This window comes from Musca autumnalis, unplaced genomic scaffold, assembly GCF_047663935.1.
Source record: "Musca autumnalis isolate F117 unplaced genomic scaffold, ASM4766393v1 scaffold_5, whole genome shotgun sequence".
Classification (NCBI taxonomy): Eukaryota; Metazoa; Arthropoda; class Insecta; order Diptera; family Muscidae; genus Musca; species Musca autumnalis.
Genome location: NW_027412088.1, coordinates 16666733 through 16685564, shown reverse-complemented (window position 1 = coordinate 16685564; position 18832 = coordinate 16666733). Strand labels below are relative to the sequence as shown.

Below are 18832 nucleotides of genomic sequence, written 5' to 3'. Positions count from 1 at the left end.
AGAAGACTCCGCAATGTGATTTCTGAAAAAAAAATCTTCCAAATGCTGGCTGGGTACCTAAAATACTCACACATACACTGACGAACACTTTAACATTTACTAATACTATTGGCCGCATAACAATCATAATTTATAATAAGAATAATTAAAATAATAAATAATAATATTAAAAAGTAATTAAAATAAAATTTAATAATATTAATTGATAATAATTACATTAAATACAATACGACACACAAGTTCAAAACGACAAAAAACAAAAGAAGCAAATACAAACAAGTAAAAAAGAATTAAGTTCGGCCGGGCCGAACTTTTCATACCCTCCACCATAAAATATTCATTCCTGTCCCCAACTTTAAGTGAGTACGTTAAAATGTCAGATAATGAACATAAAATGCTTCATTCGGGAGGTCCTTTTTTATGGTGCCTATATCTAACTGTTGGCAATTTTTGGTGGGCTAGAAATTGGGAGGTACTGTTATATAGGGGTTATAATAAAATATGGGCCTATGTTGACAGTTTTTGATGGGAGCCTTTAATGTCAAATAGCTCCTAATTCGGTTAAAAAATTTAGCTAGAATCCTCAAAATATCGAAAAACGGTACATAACGTGGGAACTTCAAATGTCATTAACAGCTAGTTCGGAGGTATCTGTGCTATACGAAAATATGAACTTAAATGAACAAATTACAGAAAGTTCGTTCAAAAAATAAAGCCAAGGTACGGAAAATCGGGAGGTTTGTTTTGTGGCTATACAAAAACATGGACCTACGTTCGGTTAAACATTTTAAGTAAAATCCTCAATGTACCGAAAATCGGGAAGTATCGTTATATTGGGGCTATGTTGAAAATTGTTGATGCAGTGTGTTGTGACCACTACAACCTTCAAATGTCAAATTACCGGTAGTTCTGTTTAAAATTGTAGATAAAATTGCCAAATTACTGAAAATTGGGAGGTACCGTTACATTGAAGCTATATCCGAACATGGACTTATGTTGGCAATTTTTGGTGGAGAGGTGTTGTGACCACTAAGAACTTCAAATGTCAAATTACTGCTAGTTCGGTTTGATATTGTAGGTAAAATCATCAAATTACTGAAAATCGGGAGGTACCGTTATATGGTGGCTTTCTTGAAAATTTTTGGTGGAGAGGTGTGGTGACCACTAAGAATTTCAAATGTCAAATGTTCAAATTACAGATAATTCGGTTAAAACTTGTAGGTAAAATTCTCAAAATACCAGAAATCGGGCGGTAACGTTATATGAGGCTATTCCAAAACATGGACCTATGTCCACTAGTTATAAAGGTTCATTGTCATTTAAGAACCCTACCACAAGTTTTGTCACATAAGTTTATTGATACTTAAGAACCCTAAATGTCAAATTATAGCTAAATCGGTCTGAAAATCTAGCTACAAACGTCAAAATACCGCAAATCGGGGGTACCGTTATATGGGGGCTATACCAAAACGTGGACCTATGTCCACAAGTTTTGTTAAATAAGTTTAATGACACTTAAGAACTCTAAATGTCAAAATATAGCTAAGTCGGTCTGAAAATGTAGCTAAAACCGTCAAAATACCGTAAATCGGGGGTACCGTTATATGGGGGCTATACCAAAACGTGGACCTATGTCCACAACTTCTAATATATAAGTTTATTAACACTTAAGAACTCTAAATGTCAAACTATAGCTACATCGGTCTGATAATGTAGCTAAAAACGTCAAAATACCGTATATCGGGGGTACCGTTATATGGGGGCTATACCAAAACGTGGACCTATGTCCACAACTTTTGTTATATAAGTTTATTGACACTTAAGAATCGTAAATGTCAAATTTTAGCTACATCAGTCTAAAAATGTAGCTAAAAACGTCAAAATACCGCAAATCGGGGGGTACCGTTATATGGGGGCTATACCAAAACGTGGACCTATGTCCACAAGTTTTGTTATATATGTTTATATGTTAAGAACCCTAAATGTCAAATTATAGCCAAATCGGTCTGAAAATGTAGCTAAAAACGTCAAAATACCGTAAATCGGGGGGTACCGTTATATGGGGGCTATACCAAAACGTGGACCGATATAGCCCATCATCGAACTTGACCTGCCTGCAAACAAAAGATGCTTTTTCCCAAAATTTCAGCGTCCTATCTCCATTTTTGTGGATGCTAGAGTGATTACCACAGACGGACGGACGGACGTGCTCAGATCGACTTAGAACTTTACCCTGATCAAGAATATATATACTTTATAGGGTCGCAAATGAGTATTTCAATGCGTTACAAACGGAAAAACAAACTTAGTATACCCTCTATACTATGGTGGAGGGTATAAAAAGAAGCAAATACAATAAATATGCCGTATATAAAGTACAGTCCCTGGCATAATTATTTTGACAAGTTTGGAAAAATGATGCGTTTGGTTTTTTACCAGATAAGTCTTCTACCAAACTATGAAAAATATTCTATCTAATCCCTTACTAGAGTACTTAAAATTAGTAATAAATGTTGACAATTCAAAAGTACTCATGTACTTTTGTAATGGAAATAAAATTTCACTCCTTGACATAAGAATTTTGTAAAAATTGTCCTATTGGGTTTTAGAATTCAATATTTAAAAATGTCTTATTTATACTTTTGATTACACTGTGCTACATTTTCAATGTAATTTTGTGGAAACTACTTCTAATGCGGTTTTTATGAAACTGCAGACCCTGTAGATAAAAACCCTCTTTGGGTTTTGTTTTGTTAGATCGGGTTCGGTTTTTATGGCCCTATATAAACATGGTTAAATAGTGACTTTTTAAAGCAAATCAGAGCTATATCTTTGAAACCAATACGAATCTTTCCATTACATCTGCGGCAAACTTGTAGATAAGAACAAGAAGAAAATATTTGGAAAAGTAATGAAACCGAATAACCTCATTTATTGCTCAAATTTTATAATATATCTAAAAATTCCGTAATTTGTACATATTTCGCAGAGTATCAGCAAAACAGTTAAATTTTTCTTAATGTTATCTTTGGGAAAACTATTCTCTGGAATGTAATACACAACTCTTCAGAGCATATCATTGTTCTAAAATGTACCTACCGTGTTGTTTCCAGCATATTTTTCAACAACAATTTGATAAATGCTTTTAAATCTCAAATATGATAATAAACAGCCTTTTTGAACGTTGTTTGAAATATGTTTTGTAGAAAGTATGATATGAAATACCGCCTAAACAACATAAAATAAGTGTTTCACAGTTTCAGAATGGTCTGAAGAATTGCTGAGCACATTAATTGAAACATTTTTGCGAAAGGTTACTTGGCTCAACTCTCAATATTTTAGCTGCTACTGACACACAATTCCAGAAATTATGAAAATATAAAATATAATATTTACAATTTAAAATATAAAGTATAGAATATAAAATCTTCTTATATATAAAAGACAATGTGTGTTTGTTAGTATGTTTGTAAAACGGCTGAACCGATTTTCTTGAAAATTTCAGAGAATGTACAGGGAATACTTGTGGTACTTGTGGTGAAAATAGTCTATATACATATTTAGTTAAATTTCGGAGAGAGCGTGGTATCTCCCCTATGTCCTATTAAAAAAAAAACTATTTTAGCAAAACGAACGACGAACGTATCGGTGAGAAAATTAATTTGCGAGGCAGCGGTGGTTGTTTCTCCGACCCTAGGTACTCGTTTGGGGCCTAAAGACACGACCACGCCCACTTTTCACATATGTTTTACATCCAAAACTACTTAACCGATTTTCTTGAAAATTTCAAAGAATGTATAGGGATGGCCAGTGGAAAAAATAGGTAATATATTTGGTTGAATTTCGGAGGGGGCGGGGTACCTCCCCTAGGCCCTATTTAAAAAAAACGCATTTTTTGCAAAACTTACGAAAGTATCGGTATGAAAATTAATTTGCAAGGCAAAGTAATCCTCCTATCAGAGAGTAAAAGTAATCCTCCTATCAGAAAATGCTATAAATTTTGAGATTGGCCTCTAATGTCAGTTCTGTTTTGACATTTGTGTAGTAAACACATGCGAAATACACATTAATAAACAATGTTACACTGCACTGCTCCACAACGCGGAACATTGGTGACTATTTATTTGACCAATAATCGGTCGGTGACTTTGGCACAACGTGAATTTCGTGAAGATCGCCTGATTTGACAGCTCCAGACTTCTTTTTGTGGGGCTTTTTGAAGTCGCGGGTTTATGTCAACAAGCCTCAGGCTCTTTCAGCTCTTAAAGACAATATCCGTCAAGAATGTGAGGACCTATCGCCGGAAGTTTTGGCAAAAGTGATGGAAAATGCCATAAAAAGGGCTCAAATGGCAATAAACTGTGGCGGCGGTCATTTATCTGACATCATATTCTCGACTTGATGTAAACAAATTAAAAGACCAAATAAAAATAATCCACAAGAAGAATCAAAGTTTTTCATTGTTTTTTAAAGTACAGCCAAAAAACATCGGAAATTTACTTTTGCGCCACCTTGTATCTCTAAAACTTCTGAGCCGATTTTCATATAATTTTCAGATGATGTCAGGGATGTCACCTAATGAAAATAAGCTTAATATATTTTATTTAATTTTGGCGGAGCGGGGTTTCCAAAATTATTCGATAGACAATGGTGGATGTGTCTCCGACCTTTTATTTGTGGCCATAAGACCCGACCACGCCCACCTTTTCAAATATGCAATATCTCCAAAACTTCTGAGTCAATTTCCATGTCATTTTCAGATAATGTACAGGGATGCTTCCTGATGGAAATAGGCCTTATATTTTGTAGTTGGGGTTTATTGTATTTAAGGCTACGATATTGCTGAAGAGAACAAAGAACAAATTGTTATTAGTTTCGGAGATAAAGGCTCGATCCGTTGAAAAAAGGTTTGTTTTAGCCCGATTAAGATTAGGCCATAAAATCTAAACCCGACACAAAATCCAACAAAAGTTTTTGTAGTCTCAAAATGTACTTTCAGAAAATGTCCACTAGAAGTTGTTTGCATTTCCAGTGTTGCACAGTGTTATCATCAGTTGCAGTGAAAATAATATATTTCACTCACATCAGTATTATTATGGACCCATTGACGGACCGATATTTCAAGAACAGAAAGATATTCGAGAGATTTATCATTAAACAATAATTTCGATGATTTACTCTCAATATCTCTGAATGTTTTGCGGATTTCGAAACGTGTTCCACAAAATTCAACCTTACCATAGTAGCAGTGTTTTGCAAATGATTACATGACACTTCGATCAGTTTACTACCATCTATCTATACTTATAAAAGAGTTCAGTAATTATGAGTGACGGACTGACTTACTGATTGGTAATCAATGCCCAGGCTAAACAGCTGAAGATAGAATCTTGAAATTTTGGATGAGGGTCACTCTTGGTGTCAGATAACGTTTGGTTTTTGGAAATTCGAACTAGAACGGTACGAAAAGTACTAAAAGATACTAAATATGGTACCATTTCTATTTGGTGAACCAGTAGAGGTAGAAATTTTGACTGAGGGTCACTGATGGAATGTAGTATAATAATATATAATATATAATAATATAATTGTTCCACAAACATCCCATACGGGACAAGGGAGATTTCTCTCATATCAATGAGTGCACCCCGATTCATATTAGCTCAATGATAAGGGACCTACTGTTTATCGCCGAGTCCGAACGGCGTGTCTTAAGACACCACTTTGTAGATAAGTTTCACATGGCTGAAATACTCAGGAAATGTCGCCAACATTACTGAGGGGTATTTTGCCACCGTTGAAAATTTTGATGTTGACTGGCCTGGGAATCGAACCCACGACCTTTAGCGTGCAAGGCGGTTGTGCATACCATTGCACCACGGTGGCACCCTAATGGAATGTAGTATAGGTGTGCGAATAGTACTAATATGTACTAAATTTGGTATCATATGGTATTATGTGAACTGATAGAGCAAAAAACTTGAAATGTGCAAAGAGAACCAAGGTTGGGAAGTGGGGTTCATACAAGGAGGTGGCTTCGGAAATGGCACTAAATTTGGTATTATGTGAACGGATAAAGCTAAAAACTTCAAATTTGGAATGAGAATTAAGTATGGGAAGTAGGGCTGATGTAAGGAGGTGGTTTGGAAATATGTACTCACTCTTGTGTACGAAAGTACTAAATTTGGTACAAATTGGAGTTGGATGATCGGATAGAGCTAGAATCCTGAAATTTGGAATTAATGCTTTTTGGAGTGAAGATTTGAGGTCGTTTTGGAAATTCGTACTTACATATATGTACGAAGAGTACTAAATGGTACAAAATATGGTACAATTTGGATTTGGGTGAACAGATAGTGCTGGAATCCTGAAATTTGAAATTTAGTATTGTTGGAGCGTAGGATTGAGATATGGAGATAGTTTTGGAAAGTCGTACCTTTCTGTACTATATGGTACGTATTGGATTTGTGTAAAATTTCAAATTTGGTATTATGGTTTTTGGAGTATAGATTTCAGGTAGTTTTGGAAATTCGTACTTATGTTTACGAAAAGTACTAAATGTTACTAAATTTGTTACAATTTGGTTTTGGGTAAACATACAGTTTTCCTGCAATTGGGTCTTATTTTAAAAATGTCGAAAAATTTGAAGCGTAATGTGGGTGTATTCCTACATGACAATCCCTTGGTTTTTGATTTAGAAAATACCCTTACCACATTCCTAACAAATCCCTGTGTTTATATGAATGTAACATTTATGACTAAACATTATATATGGCATATTTAAATTTTTCATCAAAAATCGAAAATTGTAAAAAAGTTGATTTTCTTATAATTGCTTAAGTTTTAGGCCAAATGAAGCTTTATAAGATAGATAGATGACAGACAATACTACAACAAAATGCAAAAAAAAACCAAAAAATATACAAAAGCACCCGAGTTTCATGTAAATTTTTGCAAACAGTTTTAGCGGCCAGTGGCTTTATGTGGGTTATACATATATTAGTAACTTGTATGGAATTTCAAAGGAGTATCCATTTTCGCACTCATAAGAAATGCGGTTCAATTTCTGACCAGAACATCAACATTTTCGAAAAATCCCCTCAGCGTAATGTTGGCTAACATTTCCGAAGTATTTATGTCATGAACAACTTCTCTTACAATGGTGCTGTAAGACACGCCTTCATTGAGCTAATATAATTCGCCGTGCTCTGATTGAAATGAGAGAAGTCTCCATTGTTCCTTCGGGAGAGTTGTGCAAAGATATGTATGTTGTATGCTAATTTTTCGCACAAATCGTCGTCAAAAAAAAAATCCTATTCAGTGAACACCTGTTTTGGATTGAATGTAGACGGAACATCGGATTGTGGGTAGACGTAATTACTTCAGGTCGACCTCCCGTCCATCACTTTATTATCTATCTATTATTTATCATCTATCTTAATGTTGTTGTTTTTTAATATTTCCGTTGCAATGTTGTGCATGTTGCTGTTTCCGTTTGACCTCAAAATGTTAACTTGGCCTTCCGGCAAAAAATGAAAGTTTTCTGATGATGATTTGTTGTTGTTTGTAAAGTGATTTCAATTGCAAACAAATAGATAAATATGGTTGCTAACTCAATTATTAAATTTGTTTATTTTTAAATTAAATTTATTGTTTTAAATATTAAAACAATAAAAGGGATTAAGCCAGACTATTTTGAAAAATCAAAATTGTAAAGCTATCCCAATTAAATAAACGCCACCAATGTTCTATTTGAGAAACACTGGCACGGTTTTGTGTGTTGTTGGTATATAAGCTACCAAACAGCATTTGGGTATGTGCATTTGTTGAAAAATCAACGACACATACGAGTGGAAAAGGTTTGCTTTGTTTCGTAAACACTTTCGTCGGAGTTGTGTTAGGTTACCAAAGAAAAACTTCTCATTGAAGGGTTTTCTTTGTTTACGTTTATACTTCGAGCTGACGATTGATGTTTGGGTATAAAAAGTTCCTTGTTGAAGAAGTTATTGAAAAATAACTTCGGTGGAGAATATCCACAAACAAGAAACAAAGGGAACTGATGAGATCCAGTGGCGTGGATCGAAACTAGTCTTCCTTGCCTTACCCCTTGGCGAACAATGCCAAACCTTCTCCACTAATAAACTTGTTGTTTTAAATATTAAAACAATAAAAGGGATTAAGCCTGACTATTTTGAAAAATCAGAATTGTAAAGCTATCCCAATTAAATAAACGCCACCAATGTTCTATTTGAAAAAAAAAAAACACCAAAAATGAATTCGAAAACTAAAGATTTATAATTGATATACATACATATAAATATGATCAACGATATACTAGATGTGTGAATTTTCTTTTGTAGCATTGATGATGTAGCAAAATATGATAAAGAAAATTCATATAAAGTTACACAGATTTTGAATCTAAGGGGAAAATCTAAACATAATATTGTATCATACATATGTAAATAGGACTACGAATGCCAACATATTAAAGTTGATAGGTTGACAACATACAGTAAGGCTCATTTACTCAAAGAGTATCACAACTCAAAAAAAAAAATAATTTTGCAAAATACGCTTATTAACTTGGATTTGTTGAGCTAGATACCCTATGCGTATGTTAGCGATATGATTTTCTATTAGAATCTTATTTCAGTAGAAAATACTTAGAATATATTTATGTGTAAATATGCGTAGAATAAATTGTAATTTTTATATATTTTTCATACCTCATCACCACATATACATTATTTATCTTACACTTTTTAACAAACAGTGGACTTAGCACTTTTTCCCTGAATAAACAATTACACATAAAATACAGTTATAAACTCATCTTATTAGCATAGACAAGATAAGAGCACTTAACTTAATTAACAACAAATTTTCTTAAACTCCCCTCACTCACCAAAACCCATTTTGTGGTTGACACCTTCTTCGCCCCCCCCCCCCCCCCACACATTTTCATTTTATTCAGCAATCATCACCTACCATCATCATCACCACTTTACCCTCAGCAGCACCAAACCAAAATCTTTCATTCCTTGGAAAACAACAACAAATTACATTGTTTTGTGCTTTGAAGCTGTTAAGCAAATTAAGAGATTTCAATTTCGATTTATTTCTCGTTTTCTTTTTGTTAGATGTTGTAGATTTGAAAACTTAAATCAAAAATTTTTTTCTTCTTTCCAAGCAAAAAAAAAAACCACAAAATTTGCATGTTTTAGTTTTGACTTTCTTTGGTGGAGTTTGTTTCATTGTTTTATTCCGAAATTTATTTCAATTTGTTGTGGGGCGATAAATTAATTCAAATGTGTTTCATTTTTATTTCTCTCTATATTCTCCCCCCAACAACGCTTCTTGCTACTGTGTGTGTGCTCATTTTCGTAATGGCTACAGCATCGGATAATCCCACATCTGTGATAATCTCAGATTCCAAACAGAATCTAAAAGATACTGCGGTAACATCGACAAATGCAACGCAAACACCTGCAGCAACGACTACAACCACTGTCACTACCACCACAATACCTTTGAGTCTGGGAGGAGGAGGGGGTGGCGGCCTCAGCAATATGGGCAATATGGGCGGAGGAGTTGGTGGTGGTAGTAGTTCTTTACATGGTAGCTTAGGTAATACATTGGGTATAGGTGGCGGCGGCGGTAGTAGCAGCTGTGGTGGTGGAGGTGGTCTTACAGTGGGCTCCTCATCCCTAACGACGGGCAATCATTTAGATGTACCCCAAACGGGTAATCCAAATCTATTAAGCCCAGATATTTTAAATCAAAGAAGAGGTATGTAGTTCGAAGTCATTGTTAATGTTTTGGATAATTAATTTTAAAAATATAAATATATCAGAAATATTAATTAGTTTGTTTTTTGTTTTTTTTTTTCCTTTTTAGGGAGCCGCCGACCATCCATATTACCCGTGCCTGACATGTTTACCTCTTCCTCGTTTAGTATATCCGGCAATGATGACGGTGATGAGGGCGATGAAAGTGATGATGAAATTGACGATGACGTCCCATGGCGTTCACCATCCGAGAAAATTGCGTAAGTTGTGAAAGCTTTCAAAACTTTTTTTGTATAAAATTTGTTTGTTTTTTTGTTGGTTGTAATATCTTCATACATACATATTTTTGTATTATGTCTTGATTTATGTAAAACATCTCATTTTTTGGAATATAACTTACCGCCCACCACTACTCCCTCCAGCCATAAGTGTACTCCCGTCACTAACTAAAAATTAAAATAGATTTCCTTTTTTTTAATTTAACATCTGAGCTTCTTTGCAATGAGCAAAAGTAATGCAGGCAGTAATAAATAACATTAGAAATTAATAACTTGGATAAATATTCACACAATCTAGTCTACACATATCTATGCAAGTACACATCTATTCCTTTAATCCTTAAAAAATAAATTCACAAATATTTCGCTAATATTTCTTCGAAGTTCATATCACAGCATTTAAAAACAACAAAAAATATTTCCCACGGACATCTCTTTAATAACAAGGGAAGGCCAATGAGTGCAGCTCGATTTTATATTTAACTCAATGATATAGGACCTCCTTTTAATCACCGAGTCCGGGTCTTACGACATCATTTATAGAGATGTTTTTATACCCTCAGCATTTATGCTAACGAGTGTCACGGTGTGTCTAAACTAACATTAAATGAAAGGTGCTTACACCTGGGAAGTTTTTGCAGATTCTGAAAATACAACTGAAAAAAGGTCAAAAACAAAAAATCGCCGGAGGGATTTTCAAATAAATCGCAGTCAAAGTTCACATTTTTTAGAGTTTTTGGTTTTCACGATTTTGCTTGGAAACCGCAAATGCTATCGCAAATGGAACTTAAGAAAATGTGGCAGCAATGAAAATTCTCTAAAAGATTGACCTTCTTGACATCTTCCTAGGTTTTACCATTTTTGAGATATAGAAGTTCATATTGGGATAATGGACTAACTGTATCGCCTCCTTCTAAAACAATGTCATGTACGGTGCGCCTTAACTAACTTTATATGAAAACCGCATACACCTGGGTAGTTTTTGCGGATTCTGAAACAGCAATGTTCATACTTACTTAGCTGGCCCATTACAGAACATTTGTTCCATAGACCGAACTAAGAAAAGATCTCCAATTTACTCTGTTTAGTGCTTCGCTTTTTGGAATACCGCGCCTTGTCATCTCTTCATCCACTTGTTTGCGCCATCTATTCTTTGGCCTGCCAATTCTGCGTACACCGCCATGTGGCTCGAATTTATACGCCTTTTTAGCGGGTTCATCATCGCTCATTCTTATTATATGACCTACCCAACGCAATCGCTGAATCGCGATACGTTTAACTATATTGATGGCGTTGTATAGCAGATACAGCTCGTGGTTCATACGACGTCGATATTCACCGTCAATGCAAATCGGCCCGTAGATCATTTCAAAGAATTTTTCTCTCAAACACGCCAAGCACTGCCTTATCTGCTTGCGCAAGTTCCCAGGCTTCGGAACCATACATCAGCACGGGTAGTATCAGTGTTTTGTAAAGCGTTATTTTTGTTTGACGAGTTGTGGCTTTGTTTTTAAAGTGCTTACTTAAGCCAAAGTAGCATCTGTTGGCCAATACAAATCTTTTTTTAATTTCACAACTGATGTCGTTTGTTGTGTTTACGGCGGTGCCGAGGCATACGAATTCTTTTACTACCTCAAATTATAGGAACCAACTTCAACAGTTGGTCCTATCTCAATGGACGCATTGCGCGTCGACACCATCAGCTTGGTCTTCTTGGCGTTTACCGCCAGACCCACTATAGCAGATTCTCCTTCGACCTTCATAAAAGTATCGACTACTTCTTTTACTGATCGTCCCATGATGTCTATGTCATCAGCATAAGCAAGTAACATGTGGCTATTGGTGCATACCAAATTTAGACATTGCTTGGAATACCTTTGGACGTAGCGGGCTGTCGAAGGCTGCTTTATAATCGACAAAAAGGTGGTAGGTATCGATCTGCATCTATTGGGCCTTCTCCAGGATTTGCCGCAGGGTAAATATCTGGTCAATGGTGGACTTGCCAGGTCTAAAGCCCCATTGGTATGGTTCAATTATGTCCTTGGCCATAGGCTTTAGTCGTTCGCACAATATCCCTGACACTATCTTGTAGGCGACAGGGAGAAGACTTATGCCCCTATAGTTGGAGCATAAAGTCTTATCTCCTTTCTTATAGACGGGGCAGAGGATGCTCAGGTTCCAATCGTCGGGTACGCGTTCTTCCTGCCAGATGGAGCTAAGTAGCTGATGCATACACCTTATCAGCGTGTTGCCTCCGGTTTTAAACAGCTAGGCTGGTAGGCCATCAGCTCCTGCTGCCTTATTAGTCTTCAGCCGGTTTATTGCTGTCTTTACCTCATCTTGGCCGGGTGGTATACATTCAATACCATCTTCTGGATTGGATCTGTGGTATCTTCGTCGACTTCGCTACTATTGGATACCAAAAGTTTGGAAAAATTCTCTTTCCATATCCTTACCACACTATCTGTTTTAGTTACCAGATAGTTACCAGACCAGCAAGGTCTCCAGCAGGATGTTCCAGTTCCAGTTCCAAAGCCATCAGTTTGATGTTTCACTCTTTGGTAGAATTTTTAGACTTCATTCTGTCTCCTGTACATCTCGATTTGTTCACACTCCCGCTTTACCATCTCTCTTCTCCTCTCTCCTTTTCTACCGATACCTCCATCGTGCGCTACGCGTTGCTAATGATTGTAAAGTAGCCCTATATGCCGCATTTTTTTCTTCGGAAGCAGCACGACACTCCTGGTCATACCTTGGTAGAGGTCTCTGGTATCCAAGTACTGTCTTTGCGGCTGTTTGCATGGAGTGGACAATGTTTTGCCATTGTCCTGATATGTTATCGGGACGAAGAGTGCTTTGACTAAGCAGTTGGGCCAGTTGAGTGGAATATGCTGTAGCTATCTGCTGTGATTGTAGCTTACCGATGTCCAACTTCTGTTCGCACTTTGTTTGCTACGTTTAATCTGGTACGTGCCTTTGTTGCAACAAGGTAGTTGTCCGAGTTTGCACCTAGGAACGATCGTACATCCAACACGCTTGATGCATGTCTTCCATCTATCACAACGTGATCAATTTGATTATTTGTTCTTTGATCTGGCGACAGCCAGGTGCCCTTATGAATATCGAGATGCTTAAATCTGGTACTGCTAACTACCATGTTTTTGCAGCTCCAAAGTCTATCTGCCTCATACCATTGTCAGATGTTTCACTGTGGAGCCTGAATTTCCCGACTGTTGGGCCAAAATATTCTCCTTTCCAATTTTGGCATTAAAATCGCCTAGAATAATTTTAATGTCATGGGCAGGTCAACGGTCATAAGTTTCATAAGCGCAAATAAAGCTGATGTTGAAGAATTTTGCTTTTAATCGAATTGCAGCAAGTCTTTCATTCACTGGGGTGAAGCTGGAGACCACATGTTTATACCTCTGACCAACTACAAATCCGCAACCAAACTCATGCTTTAAGTCATGGCAGCTGTAATACAGTGCGTCACCTTTAGGTGTTGGGTTGTGACGCCTTTCCCAATCCATCGTATTTGCTGTATGTCAGTAATATTGGCCTTGTACTTTTCAAGTACATCTGCCAATGCGTAAACTGCTCCTTCTCTATAAAGCGTCCGAACATTCCAGGTGCAGATTCGCAGATCATGGTCCTTAAAAAGTGTGCGGGGTCCGTCAACTTTAGAGTGGTTTGTTTTTCTTTTCTTTCGTTTTTTCATAGTAGGCTGTTTTTTCTAGGGGAGTGTTACTAACCCGACGCCCAAACCCAAGTTTGTATGTTTAACGTTCTTATGTGTGAACGCGCGGCACATGTTAGCTCACTACCTTTAACGGGTGTTAAGGGCAGTTCCCCAGGTGACACCACGGGGAGGTCAGTGCCCACTTGAGATGAAAGAGGGACCAAGATAAATCTTGGGCTTTGCCATGTTGAAGCCGGTCAAGACCGTTCCTTGGTATCATCCATCCCCTACGTCACGAAGTTCATATAACAGCACTTAAAAACAACAAAAAATATTTCCCACGGACATCCCATAAATAACAAGAGGAGGCTTCTTTCATACCCATGAGTGCCGCTCGATTCTATATTTAGCTAAATAATAAAGGACCTCCTTTTTATCACCGAGTCCGGATCTTTCGACATCACCTGTATAGATGTTTTTCATAGTTGACAATACTCCGTAAATGTATATAAACATTTCGCTGGGGAGATTTTGGTTGCCGTGGAAAAAATGTTTGATGCTGTCTAGCCTGAGAATTGCACCCTGGCAGACAGCATGCAAGATGGCCATGTTAACCATTACACCACGGGTTGATAGTTAAAAAATCTATAGCAGAGTGCCTCCCCGTGACCGTTGTGACCTTACTGTGTGAACACACAATCTCATTTGTTGTTGATGTTGTAACAGTTTGTAAGTTCGTTCTTCTGCTTAATCTGGATCTGGCTCTATCTAACCACAGATCTACAGGAGTTAGGTCAGTATGTTTGGCAGGACGGCTGTGTCGCATGCTCTCGATCCTTCCCCTATAGAAATTTAGACGGTTGCACCATCCCGAGCGTAGTTAAGCCAACACTATTCTGGTTTGTCGTGGCCGATGACCGCATTCATACGATAGTTGTTTATGGTATCTGCGACTGCATCCATATGAATGCTATTCACACCTGCATGATATGCTTGTTGATCTAGGGGTTCTCTCTTGTAACGCTGGACCTCTCTAACTATATTATGAAGATACCTCCTGACATGCCAGGAGAGGACCCCTCACCTCCCCCATATGGTGATTAGGATAGCTCCCACGGTGGCACCCAAGTAAGTACTGCAACGAAAGCATGTCATTATGTTGCTCTACTGGAAGAATTTTTGTCTCCATATGTAGGTGGTCCAGAGAAGATATCAGCAGGCATCCTGTTGCAGTTCTCAGGGCAGCATTCTGACAGGGTTGACTATTTTTCCATCGCGTTGCACTTATATTCTCGGGCCAAACTTACGACAGACCAAGTCGTTATCTGCACTTCCAATGCTGCTGGCTAGGGACTTGAATAACTTGTTCCTACAACTCAGCTTGTTGTAGTTAGCTGAGGCATGGGCGGACGACGTGAACATGGTGTAAAATGTGTGGGGTAATGTCAAATAGGAGTCCAGACTTTCACAAACGGCATCAAGGAAGGTGCCTGACGCTAAGATCGTAGCATACTCCGCATACGTTACGATCTCAATGACGTTTGTATAGGGCGAAATACAGGAGAGGAATAGGTTAAACAGTTCCGGAGATATCACACCACCTTGGGGAACCTACCTTTTTCACTATACGCGCTTGGACTTATTGTTCCTGAATTTCACATATGACTTGCGTCCACGCATATAATAGATTATCTAGCGTTTCAAACTTGGTCGGAGGGGTCTGTCTGCTCAATGTACTCAAACAGAGTGGAGTGCTTCACAGTATCAAAGGCTTTTGATAAGTCAAGCGCCACCATCAGTGTTCTGTCACAGGGCTTGCTCTGGTTAAGTCCTCGTGCTGTGCTGCTTACGTAATCTCTGCTGATGATCGGCAACTGGATAGCTTTTTCTGAGGCTGGGAGGACTAAGGTCTCAATGGTCGTTGCTACGGTCGACAAAAGCGAAATCAATTCTCTTTTCCTGGCATCCTTGCCTGGCATCAATAGCGGGTTCACCCTGTCAATTTTCCAGTCTTTGGGAACGATGTGGGTGGTTACAGACAGGTTGAAAACTTAAGTGAGATACCTAACTCCCGGCTTATCCTGCTGTTTCAGCATTATCAAGGAGATTCCATCAGGGTCCAACACTTTGGATGATTTAGCGTTCCTAAAGGGATTTGCAGCATTATCCGTTGTAAATTGTGGTGGTTCATCCTCTTCAGGAAGAGATCTGATGCGACGTAGTACTCTTCACTTCGCCTTGTCACAAGCGGGGTGGTTGGCAAAGTCTCAATTAAAATAACTTTCGCATCTCTTGGGATCAGTCAGCGTGACATCGCCAAACGTGACTAAAGTTCTATCTACCTTCTTTCAAGGGCTTCAGAGTGACTAAACCGTTGCCTATAATTCACTTATTCCGGCTCCAACATTGCATTTGTTTAGATGGTTTAAAGACTTGTTCCGCTTATGCATCGCCTCTGCCGGGAAGTCTGATCTCACTTCGGGTATTCGATCAGCAGGTATAAGGCGAGCGGCTGCAGCAGTGACGATGTCTCGGAACCTCCTTTCTGCTACCCGAACATCAGGAGAGTTGGACAGATCTCTGACAATATTCGTTAATTCTGGTAGGGATGTCCTCAGTGACTGTGTAAATCGTAGCGATCAATCTGCTCATCTGGCCAAACTTAGTTTAAGTTCGAAGATGGGCTATATCGGTCCACTCCTTCTGGTACCTCCCCCACAAAGTTCGAAAATGTTCGGAATATTTGTGCGCGCGATAAATCTTGAAGAAAGTAACCGATTTGTACCATACTTTGCACATCGTGAAATTTCTACCAGACTTAGTTGAGGTTCCAATACTCAATCGGTCCACTCCTTCGGGTACCTCCCACACAAAATTTCGGAAAAGTTCAGTTTAGAACCTGCCCTCGAATCACTTCGATTTTTGTTATAGCAGTTTGTATTCGCTGCTCCCAATTCGACGGTGCAAGTTTTTTCAGGGGCAAGTCCATACTTCCTGAGAAAATGGCCTGAAAGATGCAAAAAGCCCCTATGACATCGTGTGTAGTAGATGGAGCGAAAGATAACTCTCGACCGGATCTACCGATTCGGTCCAAAATTTGGCCTTCGTAATATTTTGTCCACCGTGCCACCATGGTGCAATGGTTAGCACGTCCGCCTTGCACTCAGAAGGTCTGCGGCAAGAATCCCAGGCCAAGCAACATAAAATTTTCAACGGTGGCAAAATTCCCCCTCAGTAATGCTGGCGACATTTCCTGAGTATTTAAGCCATGAAAAACTTCTCTACAAGTGGTGTCGTAAGACACGCCGTTCGGACTCGGCAATAAAAAGTAGGTCCCATATTATTGGGCCAATATGAATCGGCGTGCACTCATTGACACACAAAATTGCGGAATAGTTCAGTTTACGACCTCCTCTCGAATCGCTTTGATTTTTATTGTAAGAAATTGTATTCAATGCCCCGCTTACAAAGGTACATGTTTCATCAGGGGCAAGTCCATACTTCCTGAGAAAACAGCCTGAGAGTTGCAAAAAAATCCTTTGACACCGTGGGTAATGGTTTGAACGCAAGATAACTCTCGAACGGATATGTCGATTCGGTCAAGAATTTGCCTTTCGCAATTGTTTGTCTAAGCATAGTTAAGGTTCGAAGATAAGCCATATTCGTCAATTCCTTTAGGTACCTCCCCAGCAAAACTTTTGAGATTTTATCATATTGATGGTACATCTTTGCCTTGGATGCCACCGTGGTGCAATGGTATGCACACCCGCCTTGCACGCAGAAGGTCGTGGGTTCGATTCCCCGACTAGGCAACATCAATACACTTTTCAAGTGTACATTCCTTCTCTACAAGTGGTGTCGTAAGACACGCCGTTCGGACTCGGCAATAAAAAGTAGGTCCCATATCATTGAGCCAATATGAATCGGCGTGCACTCATTGATATGAGGGAAGCCTCCCTTGTCCCTTCGGGGATGTTGCGGGAATATATGTATGTAATATTTTGTCCAAACATAGTTTAAATTCAAAGATAAACCATATCGGTCCACTCCTTCAGGTACCTCCCCCACAAATGTTAAAAAATGTTCGGAAAAATTGTGCGCGCGATAATTCTTGAAGAGAGTGACCGATGTAGTCCATACCCTGCACATCCTAATATATCTACCAGATATAGATCAGGTTCGAATATGGAGTATATTTGTCTACCCCTTCTGGTACCTCTCACACAAAATTTCAGATAAGTTCACTTTACGACTTGCTCTCGAATCACTTTGATTTTTGTTGAAGCTATTTGCATTCGCTACCTCCATTACAACGGTAAAAGTTTTTTCAGGAGCAAGTCCATATTTCTTAGGAAAACAGCCCGAAACGTGTAAAAAATCCCTACGTCACCATATGTGGCTGTCGGAGACCACGACATTTGGTCTTCGTCATATTATATCCAAACTTAGTTTCATGGGGCAATTCCGGTCCCTAACTTCCGGTACTTCTCCCCAATATTTATAAAATGTCACTAAAATGCTAGGACGATATCACTTGAATGTGGCAACCAATTTGGTCTAAACTTTGAATCTCCTAATATTTTGTTAAAAATTTAGTTTAACTTCTAAAATGGCCCATATCGGTCTTCCCTAAGGGTACCTCCCCCACAAAGGTTCAACATTTGTGTCTTAGTGCAGTTAATTCCTAATCCACATTTTTGTCGGCAAGTTCAAATGTCCAAAAAGGGCCACAAAATTCGGAAGGTGAAAGTTTCACTTCACATTGGCTGAGGGTATATATCTGTTGGCAAAGCCGACTGACACTTTTTAACTTTTTTTGTGTCCAAGTCCATATCTCCAGTTATTGGAAATATATCAGACAACTTCTTCGGATACCTTCCTTTTAAAAGTTCACAATTTTTGCATAAGTGCAGTTTATCAGATGTCCTTCTGGGTCGTGATTACATCCTACGTAACCAATTGAAATGGCTAATGGACACGACTACCACCGAACTTAGATCAAGTTGGACCTTATCGGACAACTTATTTGAGTTCCTGACTGATATTGATCCAACCTTCGTACCTCATAATATTTCTCTCAAGGT

The 18832-nt window shown here is 38.3% G+C and overlaps 1 protein-coding gene across 1 annotated transcript in view; it reads left to right on the top strand.

Moving 5' to 3' along the window:
- Positions 1–18832, top strand: part of SLO2 (slowpoke 2) — a 616259-nt gene that overhangs the window by 541731 nt on the left and 55696 nt on the right. Inside the window, exons 14-15 of the mRNA XM_073991382.1 lie at positions 9400–9792; positions 9901–10051. Of these exons, the coding sequence (XP_073847483.1) occupies positions 9400–9792; positions 9901–10051 (544 nt within the window). The remainder of the gene's footprint in view (positions 1–9399; positions 9793–9900; positions 10052–18832) is intronic.